This window comes from Amblyraja radiata, chromosome 2 (assembly GCF_010909765.2).
Source record: "Amblyraja radiata isolate CabotCenter1 chromosome 2, sAmbRad1.1.pri, whole genome shotgun sequence".
In the NCBI taxonomy this organism is placed as follows: domain Eukaryota; kingdom Metazoa; phylum Chordata; class Chondrichthyes; order Rajiformes; family Rajidae; genus Amblyraja; species Amblyraja radiata.
This window is the reverse complement of record NC_045957.1, coordinates 129,555,716-129,570,249: the sequence shown is the minus strand read 5'-3', so window position 1 is coordinate 129,570,249 and position 14,534 is coordinate 129,555,716. Positions and strand designations below refer to the sequence as shown.

At 45.8% G+C, this 14,534-nt stretch overlaps 1 protein-coding gene across 1 annotated transcript; it reads left to right on the top strand.

Moving 5' to 3' along the window:
* Window positions 1-4,053: 4,053 nt before the first annotated feature.
* Window positions 4,054-11,179, top strand: LOC116984678 (uncharacterized protein C17orf98-like). Its single transcript, XM_033038981.1, has 3 exons — window positions 4,054-4,327; window positions 5,695-5,794; window positions 10,861-11,179. Exons 1-3 carry the CDS (start codon window positions 4,088-4,090, stop codon window positions 11,016-11,018), a joined length of 498 nt encoding a protein of 165 aa, XP_032894872.1. The 5' UTR covers window positions 4,054-4,087; the 3' UTR covers window positions 11,019-11,179.
* The last annotated feature ends 3,355 nt before the right edge of the window (window positions 11,180-14,534 follow it).

Genomic DNA, 14,534 nt, shown 5'->3' with positions numbered 1-14,534 from the left:
GTGTGAAAAAGTTGCTCCACAGGTTGCTCTTAAATCCTTTCCCTCCTACCTTAAACCTACGCACTCTAGTTTTAGACTCCCTTATCCTAGGGGGAGGGGGGGGGGAGTGACATTTTCACGGGTGGCATGACGACGCAGGCTGCCTTACAGCTCCAGAGACCCGGGTTCGATTCTGACTGCGGCTGCTTGTCTGTACTGAAAATCTCATGATGCTGCTTGAGAATAAGGTCTTACAGAATAGGAGAATATTCTCCCCCTGGTGTCCCAGTCGACATCTCTTCTCCAGGCATCAGCTGATTGTAGGAACTTGGCGTGCACAAAGTGATTGCTACATTTCCTGCATTTACAACAGTGAGCACATTCAACCCGATTCCACTGGCCTTGAGGCTCTTTGGGGAAAGTTGATATCAACACAATGATACTAAAGTCTTTCTTTTCTGTTTTTGAGGAGCTGAGGAGTGTATCCTTGTTAAATTGTGGAGATTACAGAGGGATGTGCTGGTAACAATGAACACTACAAAAGTAAAAGGTTGGGCACTAAGCAGAAACATGAAACAGTAAACCCTGGCTAAGATCAGTGAAGAATAGCATGGCATGAAACATAAAGCTGCTGGCAGTACAGTGACCAGAAATACACAGAACATGCCCTGCAATTGCACAAAGGATGTAGCTGCCACACAAAATCACCTAACCTGTAAATAAATGTGGAGTCAAAAGGAACTACAGATGTTGGAGTTTTCAGCTAAACACAAAATACTGGAGCAACTCAGTGGGTCAGGCAGCATTTTTGGAGGGAATCAACAGACAACAGCAACAATCTGCTGGAAGAGCTTTACTGAATCATCATTATCTGTGGGAGAAAAGGATGGCCAGCATTTCTGATGCAGGGATTCGACCCGAAACATTGACAGACTTTTGATTTCCTTCAGTAGATTGTTAGTTGCTCCAGATTCCTGCATTTCCAGCCTCTTACAAATGGCACCAAAACCTGGTAATTCTTGCACACTGTTTCCGTGTACTATTCCTATACCATATATATAACCATATAACAATTACAGCACGGAAACAGGCCATCTCGACCCTTCTAGTCCGTGCCGAACACGTATTCTCCCCTAGTCCCATATACCTGCGCTCAGACCATAACCCTCCATTCCTTTCCCGTCCATATAACTATCCAATTTATTTTTAAATGATAAAAACGAACCTGCCTCCACCACCTTCCCTGGAAGCTCATTCCACACAGCCACCACTCTCTGAGTAAAGACGTTCCCCCTCATGTTACCCCTAAACTTCTGTCCCTTAATTCTCAAGTCATGTCCCCTTGTTTGAATCTTCCCTACTCTCAGTGGGAAAAGCTTATCCACGTCAACTCTGTCTATCCCTCTCATCATTTTAAAGACCTCTATCAAGTACCCCCTTAACCTTCTGCGCTCCAAAGAATAAAGCCCTAACTTGTTCAACCTTTCTCTGTAACTTAGTTGCTGAAACCCAGGCAACATTCTAGTAAAACTCCTCTGTACGCTCTCTATTTTGTTGACATCCTTCCTATAATTAGGCGACCAAAATTGTACACCATACTCCAGAATTGGCCTCACCAATGCCTTGTACACTTTTAACATTACATCCCAACTTCTATACTCAATGCTCTGATTTATAAAGGCCAGCACACCAAAAGCTTTCTTTACCACCCTATCTACATGAGATTCCATTTTCAGGGAACTACGCACAGTTATTCCCAGATCCCTCTGTTCACCTGCATTCTTCAATTCCCTACCATTTACCATGTATACACTGGTACTTAATCTAAGATTGTGGCTATGTATAGTAATACGTTTACTGTATGCAAAAAATAATTTCACTGAACCTCGGTACATGTGACAAAAGTACCAATGAATCATTGAACTTGTGTCTCCATTAAAGAGAGTCCATTTCATGATAAGTTTTAGAACGCCCACATTTTGGTTCAGGATTTTGTTGTCTATGGTGAATAGACAATGGACAATAGACAATAGGTGCAGGAGTAGGCCATTCAGCCCTTCGAGCCAGCACCACCATTCAATGTGATCATGGCTGATCATCCCCAATCAGTACCCCGTTCCTGCCTTCTCCCCATATCCCCTGACTCCGCTATTTTTAAGAGCCCTATCTAGCTCTCTCTTGAAAGCATCCAGAGAACCGGCCTCCACCGCCCTCTGAGGCAGAGAATTCCACAGACTCACCACTCTCTGTGAGAAAAAGTGTTTCCTCGTCTCCGTTCTCAATCCTTATTCTTAAACAGTGGCCCCTGGTTCTGGACTCCCCCAACATCGGGAACATGTTTCCTGCCTCCAGCGTGTCCAAGCCCTTAACAATCTTATATGTTTCAATGAGATGCCCTCTCATCCTTCTAAACTCCAGAGTGTACAAGCCCAGCTGCTCCATTCTCTCAGCATATGACAGTTCCGCCATCCCGGGAATTAACCTTGTAAACCTACGCTGCACTCCCTCAATAACAAGAATGTCCTTCCTCAAATTAGGGGACCAAAACTGCACACGATACTCCAGGTGTGGTCTCACTAGGGCTCTGTACAACTGCAGAAGGACCTCTTTGCTCCTACATTCGATTCCTCTTGTTATAAATGGGGTGCCATTTAATGTGCACTGGTGTAGAAATGACTTCTGCTAACCAGAAAATATCATGAGGACCAACTGAATGGAAAATGAATGCTGACCATTTATGATCAGTTCTCCTTGCTGCAGGGTTCAAAAATAATTGTTGAGTATATCTAGACAAGAACAACGTAGAGAGAGTAAGTAAGGAGGATCCAGTTAACCTGGAATGCACAAGATGAACCAATTCGTCTGAATAAGAATCGAGAATGAAAGAATGGAGACCCGAGGAACTGGAGATGCTGGAATCTTGAGTAAAATACAAAGTGCTGGAGTAAATCAGTGGGCCAGGCAGCATCTGTGAAAGGAATGGACGGGCAAGAAACATCATCTATCCTTTCCCTCCAGAGATGCCGCCTGTGTTTTTTTGTTTTAATTTATTATTGTCACATGTACCGATGTACAGTGATAAGTTTTTTGTTGCATGCTATCCAGTTAAAAACAAACTATATACATGATAAAGGATAAAGGGTTCAACATTTAGTGTGAGATAAAATCCGATTAAAAATAGTTCAAATGTCTCCAATGAGGTAGACTGTGTTCAGGACCACACTCTAGCTGATGAGAAGATGGTTCAGTTGCCTGATGACAGATGGAAAGAAACTGTCCCTGAATCTGGAGGTATGCATTTTCGACCCTCTGTACCCTGGTGGGAGAGGGGAGAAGATGGTGAAACTAATCTATGATGGTGCTGCTGGCCTTGCCGAGGCAGCGTGAAGTGTGGATGGAGTCAATGGAAGGGAGATGGGTTTGTGTGACGCTCTCGGCTGTGTCACTCCTTGCGGTCTTGAATGGAGCTGTTCCCAAACCAGGCTTTGATGCATCCCGATAAAATGCTTTCTGCAGCGCACCTGCAAATGTTGGTGAGGGTTGTTGCGGACAGATTGACCAGATGAATGTCACCACCACCTTTATGAATGCAGGGCTGAAGGACGGGCTGTTACCCTGTTGAGGTCATTCGAGGACCGTGAAATCACAGTGGCGAAGTGTGCACAACACCCTTTTCCAATGGGCAATACTCCTGTCAGCATCCCTGTTACACCCCTTGCCTATAGTCGGGTCTGCATCTGCCCCCCTCCCTTATCTCTTTTCCAGCTTTCTCCCCCCTACTACAATCAGTACAAACATCGCCTGTCTATGTTCTCCAGATAAGTTGCATGACCCCACTGAGTTCCTCCAGTGGGTTTTTGTTGTTGTGAACCAGCATCTGCAAATCCTTGTGTCTTCATGTTTCAGCTCGACGTTGGCTTCCCAATGTGTTGGTTTACCAATCTCTACCTGTCTCTACAGCAACGCAAACAAAACCCTCTCCGGTTGCAGAATAGTTTCTAAGAAACTCTGCGCGGTGCCTCTGCTAATTCCCCTGCTCCCTCCCCCTGGCTCCCTGGACCGGCTCCCCGGCTCCCCGCGGCTGAGGGAAAGACCGGTGCCGAGGGCAATGTGGTTCGGTGGATGCCTCTCTCGTTTCGCCCCCTGTCCCCCGGCCGAGGAGCTGCGGCGGAGGGAGCAGGCTTTCCTGCTGGACTGCGTGGCCGTCAGCTCCATCTCCAGGGGCCACAGTCGCTCTGCGCCCCGAGCTGGAAGTGTCATCCCACCCTACAATCCGCAGAGAGACCGCCACGCCGCCGCCTACTTCACCACCAGACCCCTGTTGCCACTGTTGAGAAAAACCGGCCAAGTAAGTGGGCCACAGATTAGGGGGGCGGGGGGGGGGGTTGGATGTTGCTCAAGTTTTGCAAAAGGCCATTCAGCCAATCGAGCCCGTACCGCCGGCTGTTCCAATATTCCTGCCCCCTTCTCCTGCCCTCATAACACTCGGTTCCCTGAACAAAACACAAAGCGGGTCAGGCAGCATCTGGATAGGGAATGGACAGGCGACGTTTCGGGTTGGGACCCTCCTTCAGAGTGATCCTGGCTCGAAACGTCGCCCATCTATTTCCTCCACAAATGCCGCCTGACCCGCCGAGTTCCTGAGTCCAGCACTTTGTGTTTTGCTCAAGATCCCAGCGTCTGCAGTTTCACATGTTCCCCTCCCCTCCCCTCCCCTCCCCTCCCCTCGATTCTCTGGCTTTTTTATGATCCCGGCAATATTTGGGATAACGTATGATGATTGTTGAACGGCACTGGGCCTGTACTGACTGGAGTTCAGAAGCTAACCGAATAGAGTGGATGTGGAGAGGACATTTCACTCGTGGGAGAGTCGAGAACCAGAGGCTTCAGCCATATAACCATATAACCATATAACAATTACAGCACGGAAACAGGCCATCTCGGCCCTACAGGTCCGTGCCGAACAACTTTTTTCCCTTAGTCCCACCTGCCTGCACTCATACCATAACCCTCCATTCCCTTCTCATCCATATGCCTATCCAATTTATTTTTAAATGATACCAACGAACCTGCCGCCACCACTTCCACTGGAAGCTCATTCCACACCGCTACCACACTCTGAGTAAAGAAGTTCCCCCAGAATAGCCTCAGAATAAAAGGACGTACCATTGGAAAGATGAGGATGAATTCCTTTAGTAAAAGGGGGGTGAACCTGTGGCATTCATTGCCACAGACGGCCATAGAGGCCAGGTCGCAGGTTTTTTTTTAAGGCAGAGATTCTTGATTAGTACGTGTGTCAAGGGTTACGTGTAGTAGGCAGGAGAATGGGGTTATAGGGAGGAAAGATGGATCGGCCACAATTGAATGGCGGAGTAGACTTGATGGGTCGAATGTCCTAATTCTGCTCCTATAAATCTATCTCGGCTCTCAATACAACCGTTCAATTTTGGTTTTTAAAAAACCCACCCAGATTGGCGAGGCGGATTTGAAGGACGGCTCCAGCAGCGAACTTGTGGCCAGAGCTCCCCGATCCACCACCGCAGCTCAGGGCGGCGTTGCCTCACATTGCAGCATTTCCCGGGATATTTAACAAAGAGCCTCGAAAGCGATCACAAGAGCTGCATTAAAAAAGCAGTCTGCAGAGTAACTGCACTGCGCTTTATTGCACATTATATGATAGTTCTATTATATATTAATTGATGATTTTGTCCCAAGGCGGGCGGAGGGACCTCTGTCCACGGCGCGGTGGTCGATCGATTCCAGGTTCGTGGAGAGGCAGCCAGTTACCTGCGAACAAGGAACAATAACGGCGCAGGTACACGGGCAGCACGAACAGAAATCCCCATTAAACACACACACACAAAGCGCAGGAGTAACTGAGCGGGTCGGGCGGCATCTCTGGGGGAGAAGGTGACGTTTGCGGGTCGGGACCTTTCTTCAGCATTTTGTTTTCTAAATCATCATTCTTTATTTCTATAAAATCTCCATTAGTCGGGCGGGATCGATGGCCAAGAGCGCTACTGTTTCGCATCAAAACTGGGATTCGTAATATCTGGAGGAAGGGTGAAGATAGGGGAAAGGGGGGCCACACGAACACGTAGATTCCGGTTAAGGGCAGGGATTGATACAGTTTCAGATTAATGTATATACACCAGTGGGCAATGACATCCCCCGTTCACAAACGGTGCACATGTGGGCACGATCAAACACAATCCCCCAGAGAATGGTGACACGAAAAGAAAGGAACAAAAATAAGAATTAGAATGTAGGTGAGATTCGGTAGGTGCGACCGGCAAGATCATTTCTTCCCACCTCCAGCTGGAGATTTCATGTGAAGGCTTGTTTGGTCCATGGCGTAGAGACGGGGTTCGCCTGGCGACCTGCTGTGACCAATCTACCTCCACACGTCCGTGTGTAGGTCCACACCACCACCCTGTAACCCAGCGAATTATCCCAAGGTAATTGTGTTATCTCTGCAGGCAAAACTATTCTTTGTATGAACTGCAAACACCGGTTATAAAAAGCAGGCAGACCTGACTGATTTTGATGCACCGATAGAAAATGTCATGTTTTTTTCTGGAGGGTAGAAGACTAAAGAGAGACCTGACATAAGTATATAAAATTATGAGAGGCATAGATGAGATAGACAGTCAGAACCTTTTCCCTGGGTGGCAATGTCAAATATTAGAGTCTAATATTTGACATTAGACTGGTCACTCTCATAGCTTTAATAATGAGAGTTTAAAGGAGAAATAAAGTGGACGAGCTTGAAGCTCAGTTAGAAATTGGCAAGTATGATGTTGTGGGAATTACAGAGACATGGCTGCAAGAGGGCCAGGGCTGGGAACGGAATATTCAAGGGTATACATCCTATCAAAAGACAGACAGGTGGGCAGAGGGGGTGGGGTAGCTCTGTTGGTGAGGAATGAAATTCAGTCCCTTGCAAGGGGTGACATTGAAACAGGAGATGTGGAGTCAGTATGGATAGAACTAAGGAATTGTAAGGGTAAAAAGATCCTAATGGGACTTATCTACAGGCCCCCAAACAGTAATAATAATAATAAATTTAATTTTTATAGCGCTTTTCTAAGACTCAAAGTCGCTTTACAATAGTAACAGACAATAGCAAACGGAGAAGCGGCAAACAAACAGCGCCAGCGTCCTCTCCGTGCAGCACATAAAGAAAGAATACAGACATAACAATAATAAAGACATTTAAACATAAAAACATCCCCCCACAATGGTTCCCATTATGAGGGAAGGCACAAAGTCCAGTCCCCATCCCCAGTTCACCCATAGTCGGGCCCATTGAGGCCTCCACAGTTGCCTCTACGGAGGCCCGATGTTCCAGGCCGTTCTCGCCGGGTGGTGGTGCTCCGGCGTCAGGAGAATCCTCACAGCGGCTTGGGAACCCTGGAACGGCCGCTTCCGTACTGGAGACCGCGGCTTCCGAAGCCAACAAGGCCGCGCCGGTTGGAGCTCCACAACTGGTGATCTCATCGTGAGATCCCAGGCTCCCGATGTAAAGTCAGCGCCGCCGCCCGCAGCTGGCCGCTCCTCAGACCCGCAGCTCCGCGATGTTTTTTATCGCCGGTTCCAGCGCGGCGACCCGGGCAAGGCATCGCCCGCTCCGCGATAGCACTCCTGCGCTGTGCCGCCGCCGAAGCCGAGGTACTGGGCGGTCCCCGACAGGAAACGCCGCTCCAGGCCCGCTGGTAGGCCGCGAGGACGGTTCGAAACTGCATCCCCGGAGAAAAGCTGCCTCTCCGACCAGGCAGGGACCCTGAAGGACAGTTTCCCCCTTCCCCCCCCCCCCCCCCCCCCCCCCCCCCACCCCCCACAAAAAAAAGTCTAGGCCTCCAAACAAAACACTTTAACTAACTAAAAATTTAAAAAAAAGATGAAGAGACAGACAGCTGCTGGCAGGGCAGCCATGCACAGGACAGCGCACAGGGCAGCGCCCCCAACCGATCCCCAACCAGTAGCCTGGACATAGGGCGCAAGTTGAATCAAGAGTTAAAATTTGGCATGTCATAAATGCTACGGTTGTTATGGGAGATTTCAACATGTAGGTAGACTGGGAAAGTCAGGTTGGTACTGGACCCCAAGAAAGGGAGTCTGAGAAGTGCCTCCATGATGGATTCTAAGAGCAGATTGTATTGGAGTCTACCAGGGAGAAGGCAATTCTGGATTTAGTGTTGTGTAATGAACCGGATTTGATAAGGGAACTTGAGGTTAAGGAGCCATTAGGAGGTAGTGACCATAATATGATAAGTTTTAAACTATAATTGGAGAGGAAGAAGGCTAAATTGGAGGTGTCAGTATTACAGTTGAACAAAGGGGACTATGGAGCCATGAAGGAGGAGCTGGCCAAAGTTGACTGGAAAGATATCCTAGCTGGGATGACAGTGGAACAACAATGGCAGGTATTTCTGGGAATAATACAGAAGGTGCAGGATCAGTTCATTCCAAAGAGGAAGAAAGAATCCAGGGGGAATAAGGGGCAACCGTGGCTGACAAGGGATAAATCCCCAGGGCCTGATGGTCTGCATCCCAGGGTACCTAAGGAAGTGGCTCTAGAAAGCGTGGACACATTGGTGATCATTTTCCAATGTTCTATAGATTCAGGATCAGTTCCTGTGGATTGTAGGGTAGCTAATGTTATCCCACTATTTAAGGCAAGGCAGCGCCTTTACCACCTCAGGCAATTGAGGAAATTCAGAGTGTCTCCGAGGATCCTCCAGTGCTTCTACGCAGCGGCGGTGGAAAGCATCTTGTCCGGGAACATTACCATCTGGTTTGGGAATTGCTCTGCCAAGGACAAGAAGGCTCTGCAGAGAGTAGTGCGTTCGGCCAAACGCACTATGGGAACTTCACTTGCCCCCCTGCAGGAACTATACATCAGGAGGTGCAACTCCAGAGCCAACAATATCATGAGAGACCCCTTCCACCCCTGCAATGGACTGTTCCAGCTGCTACGGTCAGGCAAACGCCTCCGTTGCCATGTGGTGAGAACGGAGAGGTTGAGAAGGAGTTTCTTCCCAGAGGCCATTCGGACTGTAAACGCCTATCTCACCAGGGACTAACTCTACTGAACGTTTTTCCTTCCATTATTTATTATGTAAAAGAATATGTGTGTTATGATTGTGTTTATAGTTTGTTTGGTTGTTTGTCTTTTGCACAAAAGTCCGCGAGCATTGCCACTTTCATTTCACTGCACATCTCGTATGTGTATGTGACAAATAAACTTGACTTGACTTGACTTGACTTGACTTGAGAGAAAACAGGGATTATAGACCAGTTAGCCTGACATCAGTGGTGGGGAAGATGCTGGAGTCAATCATAAAAGATGAAATAGCGGCACATTTGGATAGCAGTAACAGGATCGGTCCGAGTCAGCATGGATTTACGAAGGGGAAATCATGCTTGACTAATTTTCTGGAATTAAAGGTTCCCTTTCAGAATGGCAGGCAGTGACTAGTGGGGTACCGCAAGGCTCGGTGCTGGGACCGCAGCTATTTACAATGTACATCAATGATTTAGATGAAGGGATTCAAAGTAACATTAGCAAATTTGCAGATGACACAAAGCTGGGTGGCAGTGTGAACTGTGAGGAGGATGCTATGAGAATTCCCTGGGAAACGTCTTCTCATTTTGCACTGTACAACTGTTGCTTTGCAAGATGACAATAAAGGTTGATTGGATTGATTGATTGATTGATTGAATGCAGGGTGACTTGGACAGGTTGGGTGAGTGGGCAGACGCATGACAGATGAAGTTTAATGTGGATAAATGTGAGGTTATCCACTTTGGTAGTAAAAACAGGAAGGCAGATTAATGGTGTCAAGTTGGGAAAAGGGGAAGTACAATGGGATCAGGGGGTCCTTGTTCATCAGTCAATGAAAGTAGGCCCCCCTCGGTCATGACTGACCATGGGTGATGCATCCTAGTTGTTGGCTGCTTGCTACAAAACTCAGCTAGAGCAGCGTCGCTTGTGGCTGAAGAAACCAATGCGGGAGTGACAGTCTCTGTGGCAAAGGTCACATTTGTGTGTGGTCTCTGGTTTGTTGAAGTTGCTGCTCTCCTTTCTGCGTGCCCGCTTGTCTGGGATATGGGGAGAAGGCAGGAACAGGGTACTCATGTTACTTCGAATGTGCAGCAGGCAGTGAAAGCAAATGGCATGTTAGCCTTCATTGCGAGAGGATTTGAGTTTATGAGCAAGGAGGTCCTACTGCAGTTGGACAGGACCCTGATGAGACAGCATCTGGAGTATTGTGTGCAATTTTGGTCTCCTAATTTGAGGAAGGACATTATTGCTATTGACGGAGTGCAGCGTAGGTTCACCAGGTTAATTCCCAGGATGGCGGGACTGACATATGATGAAAGAATAGGTCGACTGGACTTGTATTCACTGGAATTTAGAAGGATCAGAGGGGATCTTATAGAAACATATAAAATTCTTAAAGGGTTGGACAGGCTAGTTGCAGGAAAAATGTTCCCGATGTTGGGGGACTTCAGAACCAGGGGTCACAGTTTAAGAATAAGGGGTAGGCCATTTAAAACTGAGATGAGGAAAAACATTTTCACCCAGAGAGTTGTGAATCTGTGGAATTCTCTGCCACAGCAGGCAGTGGAGGCCAATTCACTGGATGTTTTCAAGAGAGTTAGATTTAGCTCTTTGGGCTAAAGGAATCAAGGGGTATGGGGGAAAAGCAGGAACGGGGTACTGATTTTAGATGATGAGCCATGATCATATTGAACGGTGGTGCTGGCTCGAATGGCTGAATGGCCTACTCCTGCAAGCTATTTTCCTATGTTTCCTTTTCTATGTTCTATGTTTTGAAAGAATCACTGAATCTCTTCGGGTGTGTTTGGTGGCAGGTTACTCTGCGGAGCAAGTGAAAAGCCATTCTCTCTTTCTGACTGGAATTAAACCTGTATTTGGATACAACGGTCTCTATGGCTACAGGAGGAACACGCCAACATTGCGAAGACTCCCATCGTCATTTGGTATGACCAGCCTGTCGCCTCGTTATTGAACAAATCTGTTGGCAGTCGCTCCCCCCTGTTGCGGCTAGTTCAGCGCACTGACGTTTGACAACACTGGGATATCACCATTGTTTGGATCTTTGGTATCACTGGTGCTTGGCTTGTCTCGTCTTGTTGATAGGTAGTAGAGTCATAGAGCACAGTCCAACACTTCATAGAAACATAGAAACATAGAAAATAGGTGCAGGAGTAGGCCATTCGGCCATTCAATATGATCATGGCTGATCATCCAACTCAGTATCCCATCCCTGCCTTCTCTCCATACCCCCTGATCCCTTTAGCCACAAGGGCCACATCTAACTCCCTCTTAAATATAGCCAATGAACTGGCCTCAACTACCTTCTGTGGCAGAGAATTCCACAGATTCACCACTCTCTGTGTAAAAAATGATTTTCTCATCTCGGTCCTAAAAGACTTCCCTCTTATCCTTAAACTGTGACCCCTAGTTCTGGACTTCCCCAACATCGGGAATAATCTTCCTGCATCTAGCCTGTCCAACCCCTTAAAATTTTTGTAAGTTTCTATAAGATCCCCCCTCAATCTTCTGAATTCTAGCGTGTACAAGCCGAGTCTATCCAGTCTTTCTTCATATGAAAGTCCTGCCATCCCAGGAATCAGTCTGGTGAACCTTCTCTGTACTCCCTCTATGGCAAGAATGTCTTTCCTCAGATTAGGAGACCAAAACTGTACGCAATACTCCAGGTGTGGTCTCACCAAGACCCTGTACAACTGCAGTAGAACTTCGGCCCAACTCGTCCATGCCGACCAAGATGTCCAATCTAAGCTGATCCCATTTGCTCACATTTGGTCCATATCCCCATAAATCTTTCCTATCCATTTGGAAACACACATCAGTCCCTACTGTAAAGATGTGGATTACAAACATGTCCGAGACACTACATTTGGAAAATATTAGGCTTGTCTTGGCAAGGGGCAGGTATATCTCCACTTTTTTCTTTTTTTCCCCTTTTTTTCTTTTCCTCTCTTATACCTTTCCTCACTCTTTGGCCACACTACTTTGGTTGTCTAGGGGTCCTGTCTTTTCACTTCTCACCTTTTCCTGTTCTTTCTCTCTTGTTTTCTCTCATTTTCAGGTTAAAAGATCAAAATTGAAGCTGAACAATAATTGTATAATTTTACATGCCGAATGTTTTATTCTTGTACAATTGCTTCTAATAAAAATAATTTAAAAAAAATATATTTCTTATCCATGTACCCGTCCAGTTGTCTTTTACATGTTGTTATTGTGCCTGCCACAGCTACCCCCTCTGGCAGCTTGCTCCATATACCCACCACCCTCTTATTGATTAAGTCGGCCCTCGGGTTACTATTAAATCTTTCCCCTTGCACCTTAAACCTATACCCTCTAGTTCTTGATTCCCATTCATCCTTTCAATTCCCCTCATGATTTTATACACCTCAATAAGGTCACTCCTTAGCCTCCTGAGCTCCAAGGGAAAAAATGTCCCAGCCTGCCCAATCTCTTCCATTAGCTCAGGCCCTCAAGTCCTGGCAACATCCTTGTAAATCTCACAATAATTCCCAATCTAAAACATGATTAGATAAATCCACCACAATACCTCTCCCTTAGAATACAAAATGCCAGAGTATCTCAGCGGGTTAGAAAGTATCACTGGATCCGAAACGTTGACTATCCATGTCCTTCAGGGATGATGCCTGGCCCATTGAAATAATCCTGCACTTTGTGTGCTATGCAAGATTCCAACATCTGCAGTCCCTTGTGTCTGCACAGTACCGCTCCCTGTTTGCATAGGTTGCTGGTAAATTGATTTGTTTGTGTTATTAACAAAAATCTGTGTATTGTACTTTCTAGTAACTGTGTGGTGAACTTTAAAATATCTGAGGGAAAGGTAAAGAGCAATCCATAATTTCAATATTGTTAACCAACGATTTACTAATACGATTATTTAGGCTTTGTTTCCATTGTAATGTGAATATATATAAGACACCTCTATTGTAGCTCCATGGGAATGCATTTGGTGTTTAGTTCTTGACCATGCTCACCTTTACGTTTTCCATTCAGTGATCAGAAAATGTTGCACATTACTAAACTCTACTAAAGGCGACCAGCTCCTGAACTACACTCTATAAAAGATTAACTCTCGATCAAACGAAGACTGTCTAACCTTTTGCTAACTCTACCTACATTTTAATATTTTCTTGATGTTTATACAAGGGAGTTTGTAAAAAATAAAAAAAAGATGAATTACGGTATTTTTGTCTCTTTACATTACTGGTAGCGAAACACCGTTTCGGCTCAAGTCAAGCCTCATGGCTTTGTGAGGTAATCTGCACAAGATTCACGAGGCACGTTTGCACTTCTAACACTGCCTATTGCAATTAATTACAGCTCATTGCACTTATTTCCAGTTCCTCTCACCCTTCATCTATCAATATACTTTTAAAACTGTGTGTGTGTGTCTTTATTTGTTTGTGTCTTTATTTGTTTGTGTCTTTATTTGTTTGTGGGTGTCAGATTTGGCCTTTGATTCCTTGGTCCGCCAAAACCACACGCAAAAACTCCGAGATTTTATCCATTTCGCTAGACATTTCACTTTTACATTCGTAAATCCAATCCTCATTAAATTTCGTCGTTTTAATCTACACATTTTTGCACTTGGTCTAGTATGAATTTAAAACAATTGAAAGTATAAACATTTGAATGTTTCCTCTTTTCATTATTGTCATAAAGACCCGATATGTTTTTGTGTGTGAAACTGAAGGATGCATCACCCAGATAGACACAAAAAGCTGGAGTAACTCAGCGGGTCATGCAGCATCTCTGGAGAAAAGGAATAAGTGACCTCACCTATTTCTTTTCTCCAGAAGTGCTGTCTGACCCGCTGAGTTACTCCAGCCTTTTGTTACTATCTTCGGTTTATACCAGCATTTGCAGTTCCATCCTACATGGTGCATCCCCCACTGGTATGTCACGGTGGTATTTGAACCTACAAAATTGACTCCTTATTGAGATTCCTAGTACATAAAGCACAACTGACACAGATGTGGTGATGAGTCCAAGGACGTGGGGGTAGAATGCATGAAGAGGTAATTTATAATGAACAATTTTTACAATTTATAGATACTAATTACACAATGTTCAATATAACTTATTTTGTTAAAAGCCAATGTATCTGAAACTATTATGCAGGAAAGATGTGACTGCACTGGAAATGCAGGAGAGTAAAGTTACCAGGGTGTCGCCAGGACAGGAAAGTCTTTTCAATGAGAAGAGATTGGATAACTTGGGATGGTTTACTTTGGTAAAGAGTTGGACGATGGGAAATATAGTCAGCGTAAGCAGGATGGAACAATTTCTCCAGGCAGTAAGGTCAGAAACCAAGGGTAATCGTGTTAAAAAGAAGGAATACAAGAATTATATGAGAGGGAAGGACTATTTTCACCGAGAGGCTGGCGCAGGCAGAATTCCCTTATCACATTTAAACAGTGCTTGTATATGCTTTTGAAAAGCTGTGCTGGGTAGG

Coding starts and splice junctions, on each gene's coding strand:
- LOC116984678 (XM_033038981.1), top strand. CDS start 4,088: ATGTGGTTCGGTGGATGCCTCTCTCGTTTCGCCCCCTGTCCCCCGGCC. Junction 4,328..5,694: donor TGTTGAGAAAAACCGGCCAA/GTAAGTGGGCCA, acceptor TTTTGTCCCAAG/GCGGGCGGAGGGACCTCTGT. Junction 5,795..10,860: donor AAGGAACAATAACGGCGCAG/GTACACGGGCAG, acceptor GTTTGGTGGCAG/GTTACTCTGCGGAGCAAGTG.